The sequence below is a fragment of the Chelonoidis abingdonii genome, chromosome 7, assembly GCF_003597395.2.
Source record: "Chelonoidis abingdonii isolate Lonesome George chromosome 7, CheloAbing_2.0, whole genome shotgun sequence".
Classification (NCBI taxonomy): Eukaryota; Metazoa; Chordata; order Testudines; family Testudinidae; genus Chelonoidis; species Chelonoidis abingdonii.
This window is the reverse complement of record NC_133775.1, coordinates 55,275,573-55,302,549: the sequence shown is the minus strand read 5'-3', so window position 1 is coordinate 55,302,549 and position 26,977 is coordinate 55,275,573. Positions and strand designations below refer to the sequence as shown.

The 26,977-nt window shown below is 45.0% G+C and overlaps 1 protein-coding gene across 1 annotated transcript in view; it reads right to left on the bottom strand.

Moving 5' to 3' along the window:
- Positions 1-2,377: 2,377 nt before the first annotated feature.
- COLGALT2 (collagen beta(1-O)galactosyltransferase 2) overlaps positions 2,378-26,977 on the bottom strand; it is a 93,395-nt gene continuing 68,795 nt past the window's right edge. The window contains exons 6-12 of the mRNA XM_032772939.2: positions 17,449-17,568; positions 15,608-15,684; positions 10,068-10,174; positions 8,001-8,133; positions 7,290-7,417; positions 5,930-6,136; positions 2,378-4,173 (exon numbers count right to left, since the gene is read on the bottom strand). Coding sequence (XP_032628830.1) covers positions 3,897-4,173; positions 5,930-6,136; positions 7,290-7,417; positions 8,001-8,133; positions 10,068-10,174; positions 15,608-15,684; positions 17,449-17,568 — 1,049 coding nt within the window. The 3' untranslated portion in view covers positions 2,378-3,896. The remainder of the gene's footprint in view (positions 4,174-5,929; positions 6,137-7,289; positions 7,418-8,000; positions 8,134-10,067; positions 10,175-15,607; positions 15,685-17,448; positions 17,569-26,977) is intronic.

Here is a 26,977-nt window from a genome sequence, read left to right as displayed (position 1 = left end):
GTGCAGGCGGGGGGGAGCTCAGCATGCAGAGGGGGTGCTAGGGGCTGTGTGCAGGCAGGGGGGAGCTCAGGGTGCAGGGAGGGGGTTGGTAGGGGCTGTGTGCAGGCAGGAGGGTAGCTCAGGGTGGAGGGAGGGGGTTGCTGGGGCTGTGTGCAGGCCAAGGGGTAGCTCAGGGTGCAGGCAGAGGTAGCTAGGTGCTATGTGCAGGCGGGTGGAGCTCAGGGTGCAGGGAGGGGGTAGCTAGGGGCTGTGTGCAGGCAGGGGGGGAGCTCAGGGTGAGGGGGGTGTTGCTAGGGGCTGTGTGCAGGCAGAGGGGTAGCTCAGGATGTGTGTGGGGTTGCTTGGGGCTGTGTGCAGGCAGAGGGGTAGCTCAGCACGCAGGGAGGGGGTAGCTAGGTGCTGTGTGGAGGCAGAGGGTAGCTCAGGGTGCAGGGAGAGGAGTAGCTAGGGGTGTGTGCAGGCGGCAGGGGAGCTCAGGGTGCGGGGGGTGTTGCTAGAGGTTGTGTGCAGGCAGCAGGGGAGCTCGGTGTGTGTGGGGTAGCTAGGGGCTGGGTGCAGGGAGAGGAGTAGCTAGAGATGTGTGCAGGCGGGTGGGGGTAGCTCAGGGTGCAAGGAGAGAAGTAACTAGGGTGTGTGTGTGGGCTGGAGATTCCCACCCAATGGAAGTTGCAGAGTTGGCACTCGAGATGGGAGCAGTGTGCGGAGGGAGACCCCCCTGGCTGCCCCTGCGCCTGGGAGCTGGACATGCCACTTCCACGAGTGGCACGGAGCAGGGGCAGGTAGGGAGCCTGCCTTAGCCCTGCTGGACTTTCAGCGGCCTATTAAAATCTCCCAGAATGGTTTCGGTAGCCTCTGGGAGATCAAGGCCGATCTCAGGAGACTCCCAACCAATTGGTGAGGATTGGCAACCCTCCCTTCCAGGGACTATGCCTGCTCATAGGCATAGTCCCTGGAAGATGGCTTCATGCCCATGCCAGCCAGATGGCTTCATGCCCATGCTCCTTCTCTGTGAGCAACGAGCACCAATACTGCCTACTTCAGCGGTGACCATGTTATCAGAGCTAATGCTTAGCGCACCATTCCACCTCTCCAACAGTTGCTCTTCTCTTCTCTGCTATCTAGCCCTAAGAACCCTCATCTTCCGCCCCCCATTTATGCAAATACTAAACACGTACAATGGAGATGTGCCAAACTGGGGACTTTCCTTTTGCAAAATGTCTTTCCCATTGTGGTTTCCAGGGATTGCTCCCGTCTAAAGCAGTGTTACCACTGAATTGAAGAGAAATGGCTATTTGCACCATGAAAAGCATGCTAATATCAGCATTTCCATATTCTTCCTGGGCAAAGCCACCTATACGCAAAACCTGCCCCGTCTCTGAGGGAAGCATGTGAAATTTTTGTGATGCTGTGTTCACATGCATAATGAAATGTGAAAGAACCGGAATTCTTGCATAGTTTTCCCTTTCTAGCCCCTACTACTTTAAAACTGATGTTTAGTTTCACTGTTGTTCTGCAAGTGGGCTTGCACGAGTGGGCTCCTGCTCCCGCACTGAAGTTAATGTCAAGATTCGTACTGACGTCAGTGGGTCAAGGCAAATCCCCTTCTGATGAGCAGCAGTGCCACCATGTTCTGCATTTTTATATTTTTCAAACTGTCCTTTTAAAACAGCAGAGCAGAAAGCAATGAGTGTCTCGCTGAACAGTGCCACCTGCTGGCCAGCCAGGCTCAAAATGGAGGTCAGGTCTGCCCTGCGGGCTGGAGAATAAAGACTGGATTATGGGGATGGAGGCTTTATAAAAAGGGAAAAACAACACTTAATTTGTGCCAGAGCCTGGCAGTTCATAGCCCTGGTACCTCTGGGCTTGCTGCATCAGTTATGAATGCAAAAAAATTGCTTGAGCCCCCAGCATCTAATTGCTTGAGCTCTGGCACCTATTTCATTACAAATTAAGTAGTAGGGGAAAACCCCCAAATCATTCCCAATGGCCCAAGGATGCCCCACAATCCTTATTCCACATGTGCCAAGTTTCATGGCTAGGCCACTTTCTTCAGCCTGGGGTGTGGACGAGGCTGCACCTCATGGGGCAGTTGTGGAACATGTGTTTGTGGTTAGGGGCCAGGGGAACAGGTTCACAAAATCTTAAATTCATGATGGATTTAGTTAAGTGCAAGAGTCCCACTGACTCTGCTGAGAGCCACATCAGGGTCCAAAATGTTGTAGCTATGATCTTTGTGTCTCTTTGTTACCTTTCTGTGCCTTCTTTCAACATCCCTGTGAAGATGCCCCAAAGCAGCATGGCAGACCCCAGCCCTGCTCACCCAGCATTCTCTGTCCAAGAGCTCCATGTAAATTAAGACTCTACACAGCTAATCATCTTGCATCCAGTTCTATGTATTATCAGACCCGCTGATAGTAACATGTCTTCTTTAGGAGAGAGCACAACATTATCAGCAACTGTTAAAAAAACAAAAACCAACCACACGCTCCAATGTACAGCTCATCCAGAAAGTGAAACAATCTCTTTACATTTTAGGCCAGGAGGATTTTTTTTTCCCCTTCCCCCTCCCCCCCAACTTTGTGTTGCACAGAAAAAGATCTAAATCTACATCAGCTAAATCTAAGAAGTGTAGCACAAGATCACCTGTCTTATGGGACACTTTAAAAAACAACAACATGACTTACTATGCTGACATCTTACCCATACTGAGTATATCAGAAGTCGTCCTCCTCACATTTAAAAATATATAAAAGGCAAGTTGCCTTTTTGTCCTGCAATATACAATTCTAATGCAGCCATTCAACGAAGAACAGCAGGCTGGACACCATTAACATTTTCATGGTTTTCTTTTTAAAGGGATACTGTCAAGTAGGTTAGGCCCAAACCTATCAGTGAGGAAACTGAAACAGGTTTTTTTTATATATTAATTGGGAAGGAAACCGAAAAGGTTTGTAGCCAAGACACAGGAAGTGAAACTGACCATTAACAGGAAATAGGACTGGCTGATTTAGTTTCACTGCACAGTGTGAATGACACACATTTAAAAAAAAAAAAACCACATATGTGGCAAAAAAGTACAGTGGATTTTAAAATAGATTATTAAAACTGAAATAGCTAAGGCATCAGTTTAGGAGGTTGCAGACACATCTTAGGAGATTCTGACCATCCTCTCTTTCCTTATGGCTAGATGGGATGGGAGGGGCGTCTTGAAACGTAGGAGAGAGAGGACTCTGTCCTGAAACTGTTTTGTATTGCAACATGAAGTGGGACTCACATTATGGAAGAGGTGTAGATAGCTACACAGATGAGGCCATTTTTGAAGTCATTGTGATCTTGACAGTGATCCTTTAAAACACACACACGCACGCACGCATACTTTCTCTCAGAGAATGGGGTTAAAAAACACAAATCAACAACAGTTAATGTTATGCAGCAGCACAGTGACAACTATCTGGAAAGGACTTACACGTCAAACCCCCTATATATATTAATCTTTATAAATACAGTATTCTACACCAGGAACTGTAGAAAGACGTCATTCAAGGGAATTTTGTAATTACTAGTGTCAACTCAGTGCGCCATGGAGCCAGCTCGCCACTCTACAGAGGTTTCAAAGTTACGAACCCTTGTGAGAATGTACTAGAGTTTACGATACACTTTTTAGAAGTCTCTGTTTTTCTGCAATGTGAAATGTTCTGGTTCAAGCCCCTCCCCCACTCCCTTTCCCAAAAAATAGAGATTGGTTAGGTTAAGTCAGTCGGATCCAATCAATTTGCTTTGCCGCTAAAGACGGCAAGAAGGAGACCACATTGACGTCTCTAGAAGCTTCTAGATGAAAGCTAAATTGTGAGGCAGGTTCCGCTGTTGTTGTCAGAGTCACTTAGAAAGGGAGGCAGTCATAGCTCATCTCTCGATGATGCTGCATCGAGAGATGGCTGGGGGCCCAAGGCATCTTTGTTCTGGGCATCGCTGTGGATCTGGCCCTGTTGCCGGGACTTCCAGGAATGGGCTCTGTCCCAGTCAGTCGACATGGTCTCGTTGTCCCAGATTGTGGATGTCTCTGTGTCACTGAGATAACCCGGCTGCCCTGTGTAATGGGTCGGATAAACAAGCAAGGGCTCTGCTGAGAAGGCTTTCAAGTCTCTGGACTCATAGTACTCCTTGTACTTCTCTCTAAAGAAAGGAAAACAAATATCACTAGCAGAAATAACTCTTGCTCAGCACCACTGTTCTTGCTTTGCCTTTCCATGGGTTATGAGCCAATCTACTGAGCTAGGACTAGTCAGTAGGTTTAGCTCATCACAGGGTGAAACCTGGGCAAATGATTGAAGGCTTGAGATCAACTGAGCAGTGAGAACACTATTAGTCCTTTTGAAAAGGTGATTTTTATATAATAAAATAAAGGATCTTAAAGAATGACAAAGTATTTCAGAAACCATGCACTTCACCTGCCACTAAAGAGCAGCCACCATTGGAGCAGGACCCTGCAGCTATTTGAATAGCAACACTCTATGAGAGAACAGGACAGGAAGTGTATTGGTAGCCCCAGCATGGCAGAGATATCTGGATATGTGAGTTAGCATTTGGTATTCAACTGGTGAGCCCCTGTATCATTTCTTATTTGCACCATTGGGGTGCCATTTTTAGATGAGTTCAGGGGTGGCCTAACTCTGCTTGCCCTGAAATCAATGGTAAAACTCCCATCAACTCCAGTGGGAACAAAGTTAGGCCAAGAGATAACAAGGCTTTGTCTATACTAGCAGTTCTCTTAACATCTCCCTCTATGGCATTGCTACCAGCACAGCTCCATCGTTGCTAGCAAAGTGGTCAACTGGCCGCTAGCGTTTTAAGCGCCACAACTTCCAATCCCGTCTAGACCTGTTCTGGGCAATCCAATGGTTAGTCAATGGCAGTGCTCCCAGTGTCCCTACCACCAGAGAAACTGCTCCTGGTGCAGATAAGGCCAAAGAGCGTACCCTGCTACCACAGAGTAAGTGGTGGCCAATTAGGGGAACTGGCTGTCAGAGGAGAACAAAGGCCTGTCTCAGATATGTTATCAACTAAGCCTGTATACAGGACTAGAAGACAATTGTCAGAGGGACAGGACACTGCAGTACCTGTTGGAAGCAAGGACCAATGATGTAGCACCCCAAATTCTTTTGGGGAGATGTCATAATGGATAACTGGACTCTGGAAACAAGGTTAGGGGAAGCTTTAGGTGAGAATTAAAAAAAACCCAACCTGGTTTTCTTACAAAACAAGGAGATCCACCCTTGAAAACACATTCCTCGCATATCTTGAGATCCACATCACTTTCTGGGGCTCTGAGAGAGAGCCTTGCAGAGCTCTCCCCACAAAGAGGGAGACAACGTTGATAAGTCTGGCTGGGAGCTGGTTAAAAGATGTGACTTCTTCCTGCCCCACACACCTTTGAAATGAAAACCCTGGATTCTGCAACGCAGCGAAGTAGGAAGGTGCCATGTAGATTCTGAAAAGGCCCTAAAAGCAGGGTTTTTGAAAAGAAAAGCTCTGAGTTGCACAGAGATCTTTCCCAGGTCCTATGCCAGGCAAGGTATTCCAAAGTAGGCACTACTTCATAATCATAATAATACACCTATACAGTTACTTCCAATCAGAGATCACCAGCTGCTTCAAAAATACGAATTTATGAATCCCAAAAGACCTCTCTGAGGTAGGGTATTATTACATAAATTCAGGCACAGAAAGGTCCGGAGATTTGCTCAAGATCTGCAGCAGTGTTGGCAATATCCAAGAATCATAATATCCAGTCCTCTGCTCCGCCTACTAGGTTATGCTATGGAGATGCACTGTACAAATAGCAACACAACATCCAATTTAAGATCAGTTAGCAAGATACAACTCATGCAAAGCCGGCTGGCTTCGCAAGCAACGAAGAGGTTTTACTTACACAGGGTGCTTGTTGTACATGATCGGCAGGAATTCATCCACAGGCAGCATCTTGCTAAAAGGTTCGGCCCCAATTAGTTTCTGAGCCCCTTCAAAGGAGATTGTATATCCCAGGGTCCAATAAGAGTAATCTGCTTCCACAAGGTTCATTACGTTAGGAACTGCCTTCTCAGGGCGCTGCACCTGCATCCTTTTCCGACCAATGTAGCTGAAGGGGAGAAAAACCCACCACAGTGGAAACTAAGGCCTGTTTCCTTGATCAACTATGCAGTGCAATTATACTGTAACTGGGACATCCGGCATTCCCACTTCAACCAGGGCTGAGCAAAGGCCTTTTAAGTCAGTGGGAGTTTTTCCATTGACTTCGCTGGACCATGGATCAGGTCCAAAGTGCACCCACAAGTCAAACGCTACTCCTGGAATTCTCTAGTGCCACAACTGCCCATGCAGTCCAAGGAGACTACAGGTCCCAAAACCAATGCACCATCCTGACCCAAGCAAGGATTTGAATTCTCTATGGTGCATATCCAGTGAAGTGCTGGAGGCCTCTCAGGAGCCTCTTGTAAAAACTCCATCATCCTACAGACAGGAGGGTTGGAGTGATTCCCCAGCCTCATCCCTTCTCTGGATGAAGCCCAGATAAATCAGCGCCACCGGAGATGACTTATCCCTTATACAAATACATCTTAAGAGAAAACATTTTGCTTTTGGACTGTCACAGACACTGATCCAGGGACCCACATAACTTGAGTACCAGAAAGCACCAAACAGCAGGGGGGTTATAAAAACTGCCTGGGGGAGGAGCTCCCTAGAAGATCTTCTCCCCCTTCTTCAGCTGGCCAGTTTGAACTCCGCTCCCTTGGCAGTGAACTTGGAATTGTTTTCAGGAACAGGACATAAAGATTTCCAGCTCAGTCTGTTTGCTGGCTAGACGGTCCCATTCTCCTCTTGCTTCTCTTTGTGAGAATGAGTTTTATATTTAAATAACTAAACAAAAAATTTCAAATACCCTGTTCCTCCACCATCCTCACAGTGAACACATGCACCCCGTGTCACAGGAATTAGCTCAGAGTGAGGGACTGGGGTTATTGGGAGGCCATGGCTATATTGCTGTGGGCACCTGTTTATCAAAGAGTACCCGCAATGTGCTTCATTCGATGGAGGTTTTAGCTACTCCAGCCCCTTTAAAATTAACCCCCATTATTGAGTCTCTGGAATTTTGCCGCATTCCCCACATCAGCCCTGTCTGATTATTATGAGGGTACGTCCATGTTACTGAAATGCTCAGTGCATGTGGGAGCAGGGGAGAGAGTTTCCAGGTGGTTTAGGGCAGTGAAAGCTCTCAGGACACGACTGCTTACATGAGCTCCCAGTCTAGCTGGACTTGCTCTATATCATCCATCAGTTTCATGAGCTTCCTCTTAAACTGATGCTCAAAGCGCACGTCGTCTTCGATAACGAGCGTCTTCTCCAGCTCTCTGTTCACCACCTGAAATGGATGTTTTCAAATGAGACTGAAATGGCCCATATGCTATTGAGGGGACAGTTCTGCACTCTTATGAAGCTATGCCCACTGGGAGAAGGACTGAGCCCCCATGCTCTTTGACCAGTATGAAGATTAATGGTCATCAAAATTGGTGACATTCAATTCTACACAGGTTTAGAATCAGAATAAACTCATAGGTGAAATTCTGCAATAAAATTTCTTCACTTTTTTTTTCTTTCCTCCCCAAGCACAACATTGCTCCAAACAGGCTGGCTAAGAGTTTTGTGAAAAATGTCATGGCCATAGCCCAGATATGTGACACAGTCGCACAGGCTGGGAACTGTTTGCAAACTGACAGCACAATAGGAGCTGCTCAGTACTCAGGACTTTTGAAAATCAGGCTGCTTATGTGCCCAGACATGAACTTAGGAGCCTAACTGCTGCTCCTGTTTTTGAAAATCGGAACCTTTTGTGAGATCCTGGATAATTCACACCAAAATAAGAGAGACTATTTAAAAATAATACATTACTTCCTTCCCACAGCATCCAGGTGTAATACATCTGCCAGAGCATACACATTATTTACCTCTTTCCAGATAGAATAGTGGCTAAGAAAGCAGCCAATTTCCCCCCTGGTTAGTGGCCTGGAAGAGTAAGGATCTTGGTAACCAGGTAGCATGTCAATATTCAGAGCTTTCAGCTGACTTGTATTCAATGCCCTGAGGAAAGAGAGAGCTGCTTTCAGTATTAAGAACGTCTATAGATGTTACTGTTTTTTACTCAGGAAAAAAACTAATGAAATTGTTTAGCAGTGAAAAGACTTTCCTGAGCTAGGGAAGTTCCCAAAATACGCTGTGTATTTGTAGCTGAACGCAGTTTAATTTGATTTAAATCATGCTGAACATAAGATATTTTTAGGACATTCACCCCCAACAGTTTCAAGAAACTGCAGAATCTTAAAAGGGTCATTGTCATATTGTTAATAACACTTTAGCTATATTCACACGGGAAGATTAGAGAACACCTAGCTCACCTTCCACTAATGTAGAACTGATAAATGAAATTGTTTTTAATTGTTCACTTTATTAATGTAACTTCTGTTCACCATTCACTACACTTGCCTACATTGTAACTTCTGTTCACTGTTCACCATATTGTAATTCAAACCCCATTTTAAAACTCTCTCTCCATTTTGTAAAAGCTTCCTCCAACCTTCATTTTTGCAAACCCTGCTGTATTCTTATTTGTTTAGTTTAGTTGTGTGACTGAGGTATGTATGGATAATGGAATCAACCTCCAGCCCCAGCCTGTCCTGATGAAACAGAGTTCAAACCCCACCAGCTGAAGATGCAGACAAGAGCCCTAACCAAGTAAGAAGAGTCCACCCTAAAGAGAAAAGGTACAATAGAAGGAAGATCAAAGCCAGGTCTAAGGCTGAAAGTCACGCCTGCAATTGACGGATGATCAGTCACCAAACCCAGAGGCAGCGTGACACAGCAAGACCTATGGACTCTGGATTCAAACTAAAGCCTACAAAAAGAATGGGTGAGATGGAAGACTTTGGAGGGTAACATTCTGCTGCCAACATGGAAGGGCATCGGTGCATGCCCAACAGAGATCCAGTTCGTCCTTGTGCGCAGCTTTCCTGGCCAGTTAGCTGCCACAAGCTGCGAACTCAAGCTGCAAACTCAAGCCACGAACTCAAGCTATTTCAGGACTGGTAACTATGCAGCAGCTGCAGAACATCTGATGGATGTGTGTGTGTGTATGTATAGGTATTAGGTATAGTGTGTGTGTATAAGGATTAAGATATTAGTTATTGGTCATAAATCAAATTGTTATCATAATAAATGTGGCATGTTTGTCTTGCCCCCTGAAAAGATCCTGTGTAGTTTTGTCTGTACAACACTAAGTTTTGTTTGCTTTTTCATTTCTCTCACCTTGAACAACAGCACTAGAGCAGTCAGTATTATATTTGCTTATGGTCAGTTTCACTTTCAAGTTCTAATGCCCTAGCTCTAGAGAGGCCACTAGGGCAGAGAGACACCAGGAGACCCAAGATCTGTTCGTAACTATGCCATTGACTTCCTGAGAATCCTTGGGAAAGTCACTCAGCCCTGGACTTTCAAATGGGATTTGGGCACCTGACTCCCTTAGTAAACGCCAGCCTTAACCTCGGTGCCTCAGTTTCCCCATGTATAAAATGGAGATTTTGCTTTGAGAGTCACATTGCTTTGAGAGTCACAACTAAAAAAAACCTTTATCTGTGTTTACATTACTATAATGTAGCACAATGCTGCAGCATTGGGGTTGGACTTATTGCAGAGTAAATTTAAATGCCACAAAAACGTTTTCATTATTATACCCCTATTTAATTTTATGACAATGTTTCTATTCAGAGAACTTTGTCTTGAAGAAAACTTTACTTCTGGGCCTAAACTATCTTCCTGGATCTCTAACGGAGACTGATCAGAGTAAGAGAAGAATAAAATAACAGCATGAAAACTTTTTTTTGCAAAACTGCACCAAGTAGTACATTAAAAATGATAACTCATAATCATAGGGCATCAAAGAGAATTGACTGAAATTAATCAAGGTAGCACTTCTAATAAACAGTTCTGCTATGCAGAACCAGATCTTTCCAAAGACTCACTTGCCATCCACAGCCTCTACTATCTTGACTGCAATCTCCTGTTCATAGAGTGTCCGCAGCATTCGATCCCGCCTGTCTTTTCGACGCTTCAGGTTGATCATGAAAATCTGCGTTAAGAAAAGACATCAGAAAACTCTGGCTCAAAGCAAAGTACAGATCCAAGTTTGTGCCGGAGCTCAGCAGGTTTTGGACATTTCCATTCAAGAGCGTCATTTTTGAGTTACTATAAATTTGTCAGACATTCATCTTTTGAGTTGCAATTCAGAATATTTGTTTTCAGTCCAGCTGCTGATTTTTACGGGAAGGCTGAGGAAAGAACATTCAGTGATTTTAAAAAATGAAGAGTGTATGTGTGCATGGGGGCAGTGGGAAGAACACACTTTTGCCTTGTTTAAAAAAACTCTACAAAATATGACCTTTTTGGATCAATTCTAGCAGCTCCACCAAATTTGGAGCAGAAACCTGAAATCTGGCAGGGACATAAAGTTGACCCAGGTTTGTGGGGTAATCGGGATCAGGTCAGTTCTAAAAATGACTCAACACTCTCAGGCTGGGTTCGGGTCAGCTGTGCTCAGTTTGGGTTCAGGTCCAGGTCGGGCTTTAAGAGTAGGCCTGAGCAGAGCTCTACCCCTAACTGGACAGCTGAGGATTCCAGGTAGGACAGTGTGCAGTAAATGCAGCAGGGCTCCGTACACTGGGCAGTGAGAATAAAAAACTCCACAAATGTGGTTTTAGGGTGCATCAGGCGAGGTATTTCCAGCAAGGATAAGGAGGTGTTAGTACCGTTATATAAGGCGCTGGTGAGACTCCACCTGGAATATTGTGTGCAGTTCTGGTGTCCCATGTTTAAGAAGGATGAATTCAAACTGGAACAGGTTCAGAGACGGGCTACTAGGATGATCCGAGGAATGGAAAATCTGCCTTATGAAAGGAGACTCAAAGAGCTTGGCTTGTTTAGCCTGGCCAAAAGAAGGCTCCGGGGGGATATGCTTGCTCTATATAAATATATCAGGGGGATTAACGTTAGGGAGGGAGAGGAATTATTTAAGTTTAGTACTAATGTAGGCACAAGGACGAATGGGTACAAACTGGATATTAGGAAGTTTAGACTTGAAATTAGACGAAGGTTTCTAACCATTAGGGGAGTGAAGTTCTGGAACAGCCTTCCGAGGGAAGTAGTGGGGGCAAAAGACTTATCTGGCTTTAAGACTAAGCTTGATAAGTATATGGAGGGGATGTTATGATGGGATAGTTTAATTTGGGCAATTGATCTTGGATTATCGGCAGATAAGTCTGCTCAATGGTCTGTGAGGGGATGTTGGATGGGATGGGATCTGAGTTACTGCAGAGAATTCTTTCCTGGGTGCTGGCTGGTGAGTCTTGCCCACATGCTCAGGGTTTAGCTGATCGCCATATTTGGGATTGGGAAGGAATTTTCCTCCAGGGCGGATTGGCAGGGGCCCTGGAGGTTTTTCGCCTTCCTCTCCAGCATGGGGCATGGGTCACTTGCTGGTGGATTCTCTGCAGCTTGAGGTCTTCAAACCACAATTTTAAGGACTTAATAACTCAGTCATGGGTTAGGGGTTGTTATAAAAGTGGATGAGTAGGGTTCTGTGGCCTGCTTTGTGCAAGACGTCAGACTAGATGATCATATTGGTCCCTTCTGACCTACGAGTCTATGAGTCTATAAATGAACAGCGCCACATTCCCTAGGCACCGTCCACACTGCGTGAGGGAGGGGCCTGGAGGAGAAAACTGTATCTAACTGAGTAATTAGAAACTGGAGGGTGATAGAAATACACAGGGGGCAGAGTCAAGGTTGTGCGGGCAACATTAACTTTGGCATTTCCTGACTTTTAAATGCTTCACTTTGCAACCATAATGCTCTTTTAATGCACAGTTGTATATGGAATTAGAAAGCAGGGGTCAGGGGCCAGTTGTGCAGTTTGGAGCTGGATGTGAACTTCCCCAACACACTGGGATGTTTGGATCCAGGCTTTTATTTGTGCCAATCTCTACCCAATACAATATATCCCTTTTGTATTCGAAGGGGGGATGGAGTTGGCATGTGGTAAAGAGCACAGATCTTTACCGAGTGCTGCGTCTATCTTTGGGATTACCAATGTGCCCATCACCCTAATAACTGGACACAAGTGGAAGCAGGTTCAGCAATGCAAGATATCTTTAATTACTGCAGATCCTGGAATTTTTCTGCTGATTCAATTAGAATCATAGGTGTGCTCCTGAGACATCCTGGGCAGGAAAACAGATCTGCGGGTAGCAGTTAGCCTAAGCTAAGCAGACATATTTTACCTGGTCAAGGCTCCCCCAGGCATGTACATTCCTAGGTAAAACACAGAATGTCAGGGCCGTGTTTCTGTCCTCAGGCAGGCAAGAATAAATTCAGCCCTGCAGCATGAGGAACAAACCTTGGCCAAATAAAACCAGACTGAGTCCCAGCTTGGTGCAAAGGCAGACATACTAATAAAATATCAGGCAATTTAAGTGCAGCCGCAAGGAACAGCCCAGAAACACACACATAGGACTCCAAATACAGATGACCAAACAAACACAGTCACACAGAATCCGCACTTCATGACACAAGCCTTATAAATAGAAACTCCAGACCAAGCCAAGAAAACAAAACATCTTAAAGACAAAAAACAAGGCTCCTCCAATTTTAGTAGCTCCCTCAGTGATTATACAACTGTCTCTGGCAGCTACACATGCAGGCACTACACGGTCCTGTGCAGGTTTTTTTTGGCTCTACACAAAATGTAAACCTAGTTTATTCACAGCACAGTCTCTCTCTGGAATTCTTCCTCCCCGGTCTCTTTCTGTTGGTACTTTGCCCCTGACTGCGGCTAGCCAAATCTAGCACTACAGGGACAGGAGTTTCTAGAGGGATGATTTATGCACCAAACTTCCTGGGTTCTGCTTCAAACATGTTCCCAACTATTCGGAGTAAAATTAAAACAAAAAGGCCACAGTGAAAATGTGGCTCCCAAACAGGAAAAGAAGATTAGGACCAACAATATAGAATATTCAATGAATACATACAGACCCCCATCATAACCCAAGTTATGCAAAGTGCTGTGTATTTATAGTTTAAACACCTGACTCTCTTCAGTCACAATCTCTACCAGCTTTGTGAGGTCATCAAAACAGTGTCCCTGCTTCTTAACGGAAAACTGGAGAAATTTTAAAAAACACAAACATGCTAAAGTTCTTCAGAAATAATGAAGCTATCTCCAAATACCCTACCCATAGGAACCCTAACTGTAAAGCAGGGAACCCTAACCCAAGCTTCAAGTTCTCTACCCATAGAACCCTAACCCTAGCCCTAAGTGCCGTACCCAGAGGAACCCTAACCCTAGCTCCAGGAGCCTTACCCATGGGAACCCTATCCCTAGCTCCAAGTGCCCTACCCAGAGGAACCCTAACCCAAGCTCCAAAAATCCTACTGATAGGAACCCTAACCCTAGGGCAGGGAGCACTCACCCATAGCAACCCTTACATTTCTTCCAAGTATCCTACCCCAGAAACCCTAACTGGAAAGCGGGGAACCCTACCCATAGAAACCTTAATCCTAGCTCCAAGTACCCTACCCCTAGCAACCCTAAGCCTAGCTCCAAGTGTCCTCCTCCTAGGAATACTAACACTAGTGCGGGGAGCCCTACCCACAGGAACCCTAACCCTAACTCCAAGTGAACTACCCATAGGAACCTTAATCATAGGATGGGGAGCCCTACCCATACGAACCCTAACCCCAGAGCGGATAGACCTATCCATAGGAACCCTAACCTATAGAAAGAGTATATAGAGAGCCTAATGGTTGCAGGAAGTGACTGGAAGTGAAGCCAAATCACTGCTGGCCTGATTCAATGACCATTTAAGTCATTGCAAAGACTGCCATTGGTATCCCTGGACGTTGGATCCAGCCTAGCTTTTCAAACTTGGGACATCTGAGATCAGGCACTTCAAGGCTTGATGTCCAAAGATGCTGAGCACCCACAGCTCCCACTGATATCAAGTGCAGCTGCTCAGCTCTTATGAAATCAAGCATCAAAATTCACATGTGAACACCTCAAAAGGATTCCCATTGGCTCAGGGGGAGTTTTAGTCAAATAAAGACATCAGGATCCATCCCATGAAAAATTTCAACCCAACATACCAATGTTTTGGAAAGTTATGATGAACATGTTAAGACAGGATAGAAATGAAAACTGATTTGCAGCTTTATCTGTGGTGGGAGTGACCAGGTTCCCTATATGATGCACATGTCCACACAACAAAATAAAGGTACATACAGGCACTATACCATGGTACCCCCATAGTCACCACTATCATATAATTATGATATATTTTGTACAAAGTATGGCATGTGAGGTATTATTCTAAAAGTCTTACTCTGCCAGACATTAATATCTCATTTGATTATATGTGCTATCATTGTACGTGAAGTTATGAAGTTTTACTATGTCTGTGTTACTGAAAGATATTGTGAAGTTGGAAACACCCACAGCTAGCCTTTCAGGTAAAACAGTGAAGAAGCTAGACAGCGCTGATGGCCCATCAGCAAAGACAATGGACCATGGAAAAGGTTTGTCCTCACCTGGAGGCATTTCAGCCAGCCTATGAGTAATGGTTGCTATGACTCAGCAAGGCATGCAAGGGCATGTGACCAGATCACGTGACACTGAACTCCATTTTGGTACTTGCATTCTTCCACAAACTGGGCTGGGAACTTAGCTTGGAACAAAGGGTTCCCGCCATTTCCAGAAACTATATAAGGTGGGGAGTGACATCATGATTTGTCTTCATTCCCCCACAACTCAACACATGAAAGAACCTCTGGAAGACAAAGGACTTTGAATGGGGAAAGGGGACCCACACTGCAAAGCAGATGCAGCTTGTGCCTCAAGAATCTGTAAGCCTGCTTGTATCATCAGTCAGGGTGAGATATTGCTAATTCAGATCCTATCTATGTAGTATATTAGTCTTAGTTTGCCTTTTTATTTATTTGCCGGGTAATCTGCTTTGATCTGTTCGCTATCACTTATAATCACTTAAAATCTATCTTTCTGTAGTTAAACTTGTTTTATGTTTTATCTTAACCAGTGAGTTTTGGAGTGAAGTGTTTGGGAATCCTAGCTCTGTAAACAAAGGCTGCTGCCTATCTTCCCCACATCGAGGCAGGAGCGAATTAATTAATAAGCTTGCATCATACAGACCCCTGTGCTGTGCAAGATGATATAATTCTGGGTTTATACTCCAGTAGGGGTGCAAGTCTGGGGATCTGGGAAGTTGGCTGGGGGCCTCCTGTTTCTCCATGAGTGGCTTAGGTAAGCACTCAGGTAACTCAGTTGGGTGTGTGGCACCACCTGCTGTCATGTTGAGTGATAACTGGGCCTGGAGAGGCTGGCTGAGTCACCAGCAGAGCACTGTGAGAGAGGCCAACTCAGCTAAATTGTTAGGAGGCACAGCGATTCCAATAGCTCCCAGAATGCAACCGGGAGGTAACAAGCCATCACACCTACCTCATCAAATCCCATCTTGTCTGGGTGTTTTGGGGGAATGGAGATGTATTGCGAGGGCTCGACTGAAGGATGATCAACTGAAAGAGAGAATAGAAACATCCACAGTGGCTGGTTACTGAACTGCATAGTGGCAAAGAAACCCAGTCAAATTCACTGTCACCACGTTTCACTGTTTTCCCTAGAACAGAGAGGCACCTAGATGTGGAGTGTGATGCTATGGCCTAATCAGCGTCATGCACCAGAGGAGCACCCTGAGAGGCAGAAAGCCAGATGCCACGGGACTGCAAACACCCAAGAGAACAGTGTATCAGTGCACATACTGGAGCATGTCTTTCCGGCTGCGATGACAGAGGAGCCCACATTTCAGCTCTGGCAAAATTTAAATACAGTCTGGTGGGGCGAGGGGTTGCTGCTGGTGGAGCTTTCCTGTTGCTCTGGGGACTTATCAGGGGGAGGAGGTTGTGAGGGAATTATAGGCCAAAAAAAACAGTAAAACCTGCAACTCTAATAATGATTTTGGAGCCACATTGCCCCTCCTCACTGCTAACCAACCTTCAGGATTGGGACAGAGGGGGTTGAGAACTCCCTGAGGACAACCCCACAGAGTTTTAAGGAAATTGTGCCCTCCAACAGGAGGCAGGGGTAAGATGATGTGAAGTGGGCAGGGAACAAGGTGTCCTAAACACCATAGACTTATGGGATCCACATGGAAGTACTATGGCACTAGATCCATGACCTTGAACAAATGGTTGCCCACCAGACCTATGCATTGACCTCCAAGGCAGCACAGATCCAGCAAGCACCTTCATGCCATTGATTTGAGTCCTGCCTGAGCTGCTCAGCAGCCAACCTGGATCATTGCTTCTCTGGCTGGGAAGAGACTGACTATTGTATCTAATCTAATCATCTGTCTGGTATTTCTCTGGTAGGTTTATTTGTTATCATGTAATATTGTATTAAATACACTGATGGATAAAAGAGAAGGAGATTTTGCACAAGCCCTGGCAGTGCTCACTTCTAGTTCCAGAACCAAGATTCTCCCTGTGACTGGTGCAAACTGGGGGATCCCAGTCCTGTAACCAGCAGGAGCTGAGAGGGAGCCCCACTCCTATTAACCAACTGTGAAACCACTAGGAACACAGCCATCACATGGGGATGATAAAGGAGGGATTTGGAAGCCCAGCTCCTATTAATTTTTAATGCCCAGATCCCTTTAGGTGGCTTTGAACATCTCAGCCATGATTTTTAATCTAGTCTTTAAGGACCTTCTTAGCATAGGATACTGCTCCCTTCAACTCCTCTGAGAACACAGCTGGGCATCTAGTGAGCAAACTCTCCCCCACACTTCCAACAACACTTTTACAGAATCCCAGTGAACATTTTACCTGATGCATTTCACTTAACCTTGAATGGTCCCTTAGAATACATGCTAACTACTGATGCTAAACTATCTGTTTGATCTTGTCTTTAGCTGTGATGCTCAGAGTACATTTCCCAGACCTGAGGAAGAGCTCTGATTAGCTCAAAAGCTTGTCTCTCACACCAGCAGAAGTTGGTCCAGTAAAAGATATTATCTCCCCCACCTCGTCGCTCTGCAGGTAAAGCACAGACGCAACACTGAGACAGGTGGCAAAGGGCTGGGCTTCCAAATCCCTCCTTTATCACCCCCATGTGATGGCTGTGTTCCTAGTGGTATCACAGTTGGTTAATAGGAGTGGGGCTCCCTCTCAGCTCCTGCTGGTTACAGGGCTGGGATCCCCCCAGTTTGCACCAGCCCCCAACAAGAAAGTACTTGACATCCCAGGGATGGTTCTGCAGAGATGGGGCAGGCTCTGACTTACTCATTGCCTCGATTGTCACGTGAACGAAGTTCTCCACATCTTCCTGTAGTGTCTGGTGAAATTTCAGTGGCACTGGGAGGAAGCCATAGCGTTCTCTGTTGCAGATGTACATTTGAATGCCTGGGAATAAAGAGAAAATGGAAACAGAATCAGGTAATTTACCAGGCTGCTTCTTGGCTTTTCAAGCGGAGAAAAAGGAGGTTATTTGGCTATAATGAAACCCACGCTATGGACCCCAGCCCCAACAGGTCCCCTCTCTTAAGCAACCACTTAAAAGCCATCTGTGCAGTTTCTAATATAATTTTGTTTGATCGTTAGCTAATGACCAACTTCTAGGCAACCGATTTCTCCACATCCGATAAAAAGAGATTTCATGGTATTTTAAGTTGCCAGCCTGTTGTTCTCTCCTGAGGAGAGGCCATCTCAGAGCTCAGAGGAGTGATCCTGCTCACTTTCACACCCCTCATTTACTCTCAGGACCCCATACATTGTAGAGACCAGCCCTATAGCAAGGGACAGCGGTGACTCCTACCAAAACTGATTGCAGATCAGAGGCAAACAGATCAGAGGCAGTGAGGCATAAAGAGCTCTCTGCTACCAAAAGATTGAGTGAACTACTTGCTTAGTGCTCCCACTTCTGGCCAGTGTGGGAACTGGATTCAATGCCCACCAAAGTCGAATGGGAGTCACTCCATTAGCTTTGGATCAGGATCAAAGAGCAAAGCTGAAGTCTCAAATAGTTACATTTCCAATAGACTATGCTAAATAAAAAGTCCTTGGTTAGAATGGGGGCAAAATACATTAGGGAGTGGTGGTGAGAGGCACTGGCATCTCTTCTAAAAACACATTTTAAATTTCACTAAATATCTTCCATTCTCTTCTGTGAACCCGAGCATGATCCTGCTGCCTTTACTCACAGTCAAAGGGACTGATGTGAACATAGGCAGCAGGATGGGGCCCCACTGTCTAAACATACAAGAGAGAGACTTTCAGATTGCAAGGCGGCAGCAAAGTAAGAGGATCCCATATTGCAGGTCTCGAGCCTCTCAGGGAGAGTCCAAGCCTAGCGGGAAGGGGGCAATGGCCCAAGAAGCAGGGGAATGTCCAAGTATCAGAAGTGCTTCCGGCTGCAGGCATCTGCACGTCCTGCTGGTCTGCAGGCATTTCCACCCACTACTGACAGGGCAGCACTCCCTGTTGACAGCGCACAAACGCTCTGTTGTTATCAGACTGCATGATTATGATTTCTTCCCTGAAATAAAGCAGCTTGGTATGAAGAAAACCAGTAATTCTAAGCATCCAATATGTATAGCTGGTGAGGGAAATCCATCCTCCCCTCTGCCCTGCCCTGCACTTGGGAAACTGCACAGATCCATTGGCAAAGACAAGCATGGAAAAAATACACAGCTCGACCAAAGTCTCCCCATATAGGCAAGGATCACATTCTGCCCTGGTTTGGCTAAATTCTACTTTATTATGCTGGTGTAAATCCAAAGCAACTCTACTGACTTACTCCAAATGTACACAGTGTAAACAAGAGCAGAATTTGATCCATTGACTTCAGTGGGAGCAGCATGTGGTCAGCCAAGGGCAGAAATGGGTCCAGACACAGCATTACCAAGCATTATTAAGCTGTAAAGCAGTACCGACAGGGTACACACTTGAATTCCATTCGTGACTTAGCAAATGACTTGCTTTGTGACATTTTGCACTTTGTCATTAGTCTCTTTGAGCTTAAGTTTCCCTCGTCTGTAAAACTGAGATGATGATATTTATCAGTGTTTGTAAAGCACTTTGAGAGCTATGGATGAAAAATGCCACAGAAGTGCTAAGCATATTATCATCAAGGTTCCACTTCTTACCAAAGCCAAGAACCTGTCGAACGATGGAGGGAAAAGGAAGAGCCCAAAGAGTATTCTATATCGACAGAAACAAGCAAGTGGAGAATATACTAAGATGCTTTTTAATTAACTAAAGATAATAAAATGTTGCACAGCTTTGTCCTGCTCACAGGTTTCCTTATCCTCTGATAAGGATCTCAAATTGGGGGGGTGGGGGAGAATGAACCAAGCTCCAACCTCATATTAGATCTCAAAGTCAGAGGTAAAAAAATACATTGCTGATTTCATTCACTCTAGATTCTCTAGCAATTCACTAGATCCTGGTTCCGCTGGATTCAGTGGGAGCTTGTTAGAGACTTTAATGGGAGTAGGATATGGCCCAGTGTCATTAGTAACTCATTAGGCAAAAAGCTGTGACTGTATCTCTGTGAATCAAAACAAAGACCTTGCTTTAGAGAGGTAGAGCTTGATCCAAAAGGCAGTGAAGCTGACGTAAAAGTCCCATTGCTTTCAGTGGGCTTTGAATTGTCCCCTTTGTCTATTACCTGTTGTCTGAAGGCTGCTGAAATCCAGACACAACAATGGAAAAATTGAAACTTGATATATTTTTTAAAATATAAAAAAGCTCTGATTTTTAAAAAACAAGCTCAGAACTGAAAAATAAATTAAAAGCCGCTATAACCTGATGTTTCAATGTTTTAGATTATTAGTGGCTAGCCATAATCCCTAGGATTTTTAGTCAAGTAGGATGGTGTGCTTTCGTGACTGTTATGTTTCTGCCATTATAAACTCTTCTCCACAAGTAAATAGTGACTGGATTCCTTGCCAAACCACATTCCGCTGTCAGGAGTCATTAAGACAAATGGAAGAGTAAAAAAATACTACCTACTGACATAAATGGATTTGACACTGATCTAATCAACCAATTTTATCTGGCTCATCACTGCTTATCCTCCATTGTTTAACAGGCTTTCAACTGTGCAGCTCTCTGTTGTTCCAAACAATCTCTCTTAAGAAAGGACAAAGTTCTTATATACCTTTAAATGGTAGCACTTTGTGGGGAAATATCCCTCCAATTCCTGTTACGTGGGATAAAAACAACCAATGCCATTGAGACAATATGAGAAATACATACAGTACATGTAGATATTATTATTATTAGCAATGCAGTAGCCCACAAGCCACGCTGTGCTTGGCACTGCACATAATGCTGTTGAACACATCACACCTCGACAATAAAGTATGGGGGAGGAAAGGTCACCTGGTAAAAGAGATTTGTTCCTGGACTGGTTGGCTCACTTCAGCTTTCAGACCCATTCAGCAAATCACGTAACTCATGCTTTACTTTAAGCATATGAGAAGTCCCATTGACTTTGATGGGATCAAGCCCCAGGAGCATTGAGAGGGGGTGAAATTTGCCCTCTAGAGCTTCAGATAATGGTTGCTGCAAAACAATGGTCTGATCAGAGATGGCAGATGTCATTCTTATGGTGACTCTAGTGAAGTAACCAGAGTTATCAGCACAGGTGAGGAGCCTAACCCAAGCTGCTAATGTTTTCTGCACTTCCTGGAACAACAACATACAAGTTGTCCAAGGTAAGAAATGGAGACAAATAGACTGGTACAAACTGGACTGTTTAAGTAAAAGAGCCTTGCTATGGGATCTGCCAAGCTGCTGGGAAAGTCACAGAGCGGCCTGACAATACACTGAAAAGATCTAGAAGAAAATGTTAATAATTAAAAATCACCATACTGTGTTCTGATTGGTTAATGCTATTGAGATGAGGCTGTCAAACCTTTTTGGACATTGCTTACCTGGAGGGGTCACTCTGTGGGAGAAAGGGGGATACATGGACTGGATGGAATGAGCTTTACCATCATGGCTGCCACCCTCCTCTCTGCCCCACACTGTCTCCTGGAACCCAATGATCCACCATGACACCACCAGGCCTTCAGCATCCTGATTCCCTTGCCTCATCTGTTCTTTTCCTTCCCCAGCTTATTTCTCCTCTTGCCTCTCTCTCTCCTTTTTTCTTCACACTAAAGTGCTTGGCTCAGCCAGCCAAGAGAACTCCATCTGGTGCAACACTGCAATGAGCCTGTGACCAGCGAGGCAGTTACACACGGGTATAAATTTGCCATTTTGGCTAACCAGACTGTGTGCTGGGCCTGTGTTTCTCCGGCAGCAAGCTTGCAATTGGAAATCAGCACCACTGGCAGAAACTGCATTACCTGACTTTGCTTACCTTCCCTGATGTTTGTCTTGTTTTGTCTGAGGCCATGTCTATACTACCACTTATGTCGGCAAAACTTATGTGGCTCAGGGATCCTAAAAACACACTCCCAAGCAACGTAAGTTTCACTAGCATAAGTGGTGGTGAGCACCGCGCTATGTCAGTGGGAGAGCTTCTCCTGCCGACATAGCTACTGCTTCTTGCTGGAGGTTGTCATAACTATAAAGGGAAGGGTAACAACCCTTCTGTATATAATTCTGTAAAATCCCTCCTGGCCAGAGGCACCAAAATCCTTTTACCTGTAAAGGGCTAAGAAGCTTAGGTAACCTGGCTGACACCTGACCCAAAGGACCAATAAGGGGACAAGATACGTTCAAATTTTGGGTGGGGAGAGGCTTTTGTTTGTGCGGTTTGTTTTGGTGTGTGTTCGCTCTTGGAACTAAGGGGGGGCCAGACATCAATCCATGTTTTCCAAATCTTTCTGCACAACTCTCTCATATTTCAAACTTGTAACAGCCAGGCAAGGCGTGTTAGTTCTATCTTTGTTTTCTCAACTTGTAAATGTTCCTTTTGCTAAAAGGTTTATCTCTGTTTGCTGTAACTTTGAACCTAAGGCTAGAGGGGGTTCCTCTGGGCTCTTTGAATTTGATTACCCTGTAAAGTTATTTCCGTCCTGATTTTACAGAGATGAACTTTACCTTTTCTTTTAATAAAATTCTTCTTTTAAGAACCCGATTGATTTTTCATTGTTTTAAGATCTAAGGGTTTTGGATCTGTGTTCACCAGGACTAATTGGTGAGGGTATACTCTCAAGCCTACCCAGGAAAAGGGGTGTAAGGACTTGCGGGGGAGGAATTAGTCTCAAATTTGCCCAGGAAAGCTGGGGTTAGGGACTTGGGAAATATTTGGGGGAAGGCAGAGTTCCAAGTGGCTCTCCCCTAAGAGTTGGAACACGCTTGGTGGTGGCAGCTTACTGTTAACCTAAGCTGGTAAATAAGCTTAGGGGGTCTTTCATGTGGGTCCCCACATCTGTACCCTAAAGTTCAGAGTGGGGAAGGAACCTTGACAGAGGTGGTTTTATTACATCAATGGAAGAGCTCTTGCCTGCTGGCATAGAGTGACTACACAAGCGATCTTACAGCACAGTTGCATCAGTCCAGCTGTGGCGTTATAAGCTCACTAGTGTAGGCATGCTCTGAAAGAAAACAGAATAGGACTCCAACAATAACAACCGCTCCAGACCATCTCAACTAACTTCTTCCCTCCTCCCCTCCAAAAGAAGTTCATACCATCTTTAATACCATCTAAAAGACCGTCAAACAGGGATTTGTCCCTTAAAAGCCCCATACAGCTGAAGGGAAGGGAAAAGGGACAAAACTTCACTTAATATTTTACATTTCAGATGCTTTCACTGCTTTTCCTTCTTTTGCTATACCTTTAATGAAAGGTCAAATGTTCAAACGAGCACCTTTGTGCTGTCTTCTGTGCTGCCCCACAGGCTTGGCAGGCATTTCTCCATGAAAATCGGCATACTTATCTCATTATCCACCTGCAATTCCCTCCTCATAACCTTCCTTTGCTATGGTGCCTATAAAATGCTTGATGACGGCTTGGCTGCTGGTGTGCTGAGAGCCCTGCCTGTCATGCTGACCAATGCTGTCTCATTGTTTCCTTGTACTCCCCCGTCTGCCTGTATCCATCTGTTGTCTCTTGTCCTGTACTAAGATTATAACCTCCTGGGGGCAGGGACTGTCTTTTTGTTCTGTGCTTGTACAGTGCCTAGCACAATGGGGGTCCTAATCTGTGACTGAGACACCTAGATGCTATGGTAATACAAATACATAATAAGTAAAATATAATACTAAATAAATAATAATAATAATAATTAATAATGGTTGTTACTGTGACAGATATTGCAACCGGGGAGAACATATTGTACTAAGTTTACTGCATCACTGTGGGCCAGGGATTGTACATATGACTGTGTTCTACTGACTACTCCCTAGGGGAGGGTTACCCCAGATCCTTCAGGAACTAAAGCAGTCAGAGAGTGATTAGGATGACTCAGGCTCAGTTTACACTTTTAGCATGTGTATAGGAACTTTTATGGGTTTTCATATGTTCTCTCTGTAACGCTTTTGCTGTCAGACTAACCGTGCATGCTTAGAAAGAGCTGTGTGGTTACTTGTAACTGCTGGGAATACACTGTTCAGAGCACTCAGAGAGAAAGCAATGCACAGGTGCTGGCTGTTAGGCAGACTGGCTTGCTGGGCATATCCCAGTGTAAGGCAGGGAGCTATGCAGGTTTAAAACCCGCCAGTCAGAAGGGAGTGGGACAAGGGTCCCTACCCAGTGACAGGTGGCAGCTGGAGAACTGAAGACTGACTGTGCACTCCTGGAGTGGACCACAGAGGGGGAAATACAGGCACAGTTACCCTGGAACTGTGACATTTACAACGGGAGTTGCCAGCAATAACTTGACATAAAACCCCAGATGACACTTCACTGTTCAATGTTGTAACAATGAACAAGGGTTTCATTAATATTTTATCCCCTGTTGGGCCCAAGGCACCCCCTTTTCAACACACTAGTAGCTAAGAAAAATACAGGCAGCTATTCAAAAACAAACAAAAAAAACCCCAATCTTTCCAAAGAGCTCCTTTAATCCAGACTCTGCCTTGCATAGCTTTGCTACTTATGATTGTCACCAATCATTAAATAAAGAGTCCTCTCTGGGGTAGCACTACTCTGCTGTTAAAGGTACTGTATATTCTCCACTCAGAAGGGATTCGTTATTGTCATCTTTAGTGACAGCACTAGTAGGCTATTTTATGCTTGTATACAGCATTTCATAGGAGGCTCTCAGGGCACTTTACAAGGGCTAGTGAATGAAGTCTCATAAGAGCCTTGTGACCTGGGTGTCACTATTGGAGATATTTGCGGAAAGAGAAACTGAACATGGAGAGCTGGTGAGTTTGTGCCCTCTCCCCCACAACAAACTCCACCTCCCACCCCTGCCAAATCATACAGCTACTCTGGGGCAGAGCCAGGGAAAGATATCGGACGTCCAGATGCTCACAGTTCAGCTCAAACCACTAGACAACACTCCTCCCATTTATTTCAGCATGAGCTTTCGTGAGCTACAGCTCACTTCTTCGGATGCATAGAATGGAACACACAGACAGAAGATATTTATACATACAGAGAACATGAAAAGGTGGAAGTATACATACCAACAGGAAGAGTCCAATCAACTGAGATGAGCTATCATCAGCAGGAGAAAAAAAACTTTTGAAGTGATAACTAAGATGACCCATAGAAGGCGTGAGGAGAACTTAACACAGGGAAATAGACTCAATTAGTGTAATGACCCAACCATTTCCAGTCTCTTTTTAAACCTAAGTTAATTGTATCTAATTTGCATATTAATTCGAGTTCAGCAGTCTCTCTTTGGAGTCTGTTTTTGAAGTTTTTTTGTTGCAAAATTGCCACCTTCAAGTCTGTGGCTGAGTGGTTAGAGAGGTTGAAGTGTTCTCTCACTGGTTTTTGAATGTTATGATTCCTGATGTCAAATGGACACAAATCTGACATCAGGAATCATAACATTCAAAAATGCTAAGGCATGTTGTTCTCCTTTCTCTAACCAGGGGAACCCTCTATGCCAGACACAGCTTTCCCAGCACAGCTCTTGAAGAGTAATGAAACTTGACTCCACATCATTAAGCTAACAGTCATGCTGAGTAGGAGACTGTCCTTTCAAAATGTAATGAACATTCCTGCTGAGTGGCTGGGAGTAGGGCCTCCCCAGTGGTAGGAGGAAAGTGAGTTTCTTCCTGGCCAACCTTTTCTTTTCCAAGAAGCCCACTGAGCCCATGAAGGGCGTCTCAGTTCCCTTCTCACAGTGTCTCCTGTTGCTGGAGGTGTCTGTCTCCTCCCTACTAATCTCTCCATTCACAAAGCCTCTGAAGTGAATTGTTACATCCCCTATCTTTAGGGTCCTGAAATTCCCATGCAGCCAGGTCTTCAGGTGCTGTAATTTGGCCTAGCTCCATTGCAGTCAATGGATCAACACAAGTGTACACCAGCTGAGCATCTTGTCCACTATGCTTTGTTCTTTAGCTAGAGCTCACTGCACAGGGGCATTATCAGATCGTCTATGGTCCTGCAGCCAAGCCCTGGTCTACACTGGGGGGGCGGGGGTCGATCTAAGATATGCAACTTCAGCTACGAGAATAGCATAGCTGAAGTCGACGTATCTTAGATCGACTTACCTCGTATCCTCACAGCGTGGGGTCGATTCCTGCCGCTCCCCCGTCGACTCCGCTTCCGCCTCTCGGCAGTGGTGGAGTTCCAGAGTCGACGGCAGAGCAATTGGGGATCGATTTATTGCATCTACACTAGAAGCAATAAATTGATCCCCAACAGATCGATCATTAACCGCCAATCTGGCGGGTAGTGAAGACCTGCCCCAAAGAGAAGAGGGAAGCAACAAGGTTCTGGGAAGCATTTCAGAGATCTCTTGCCTTTATCACATCATCTGTAGTCAAATAGTGTAGGCCCCGCAGCAGGAAAAAAGGGGAAGTGAAATCTTGCAGAAACCTCTGAGTTGCACATGGATTCAAAATTACATTGTAAGCTGCCCTCTGCTGCCTTGAAACTGGTTCCACTGTGAGGATCCTGGGGCTCATCCACATTACAATTAGAAATGGGTTAAGGGTGATGTGAAACACAAAAAGAACTGCGGGGCTGCCCTGTTTTACTTCATTATGAAGCAGAAAGAAGGCCTAAATAGGACCTGTTCAAGAACTTTTCCCACAGGAGTTTTTCATTAGAAATTCAGGGTTTTGACTATCTTCAAGACCCTATGGATGACTGGAGAAGTGGCAGGCTTATGGCATGAGAGAAACTGACCAAGATGGGAAATTATTCAGATGATTTAAAATTTCTGGGAGTTGGGGATGGGGGTGTGAAGGTTGGTGGTTTATGTTAACTTGAACACTTGGGAGAATAACGCTCTTCGATAAAACATCAGCACCCTGTTCCTTCAATTGAGGGCTAGGGAAACTCCCTCAGGAGTTCTCTAGCAAAAAAAGGAGGATCGGATTTGACAGCTTGATATTTCTAAGACTAAATAATTAGAAAATATTGGATTAATCTAAAGAGAGAGCAAGCACACACCTGCACAACCCTTGTTTTTTCCCCTTTCCATGTCACCTTTAAGTATACCCAGGCTCCGACATGCTCATCTGATATGGGCACAACCACTACCATTCAGCACATCCACAGGACAGGCATTTTTCCTAGCACAACTGTGTGTCTTTTGGACTGGCCTCGCCACACACACCAGGCTTGTTTCAGGTGTATTGTGGGAAATTCTGTGCATACTACCACATATTCACCCAGGCGCTGATGTGTGTTTTACAGGAGCCCCTGTGCTTTGGGATGTCCTCTCAT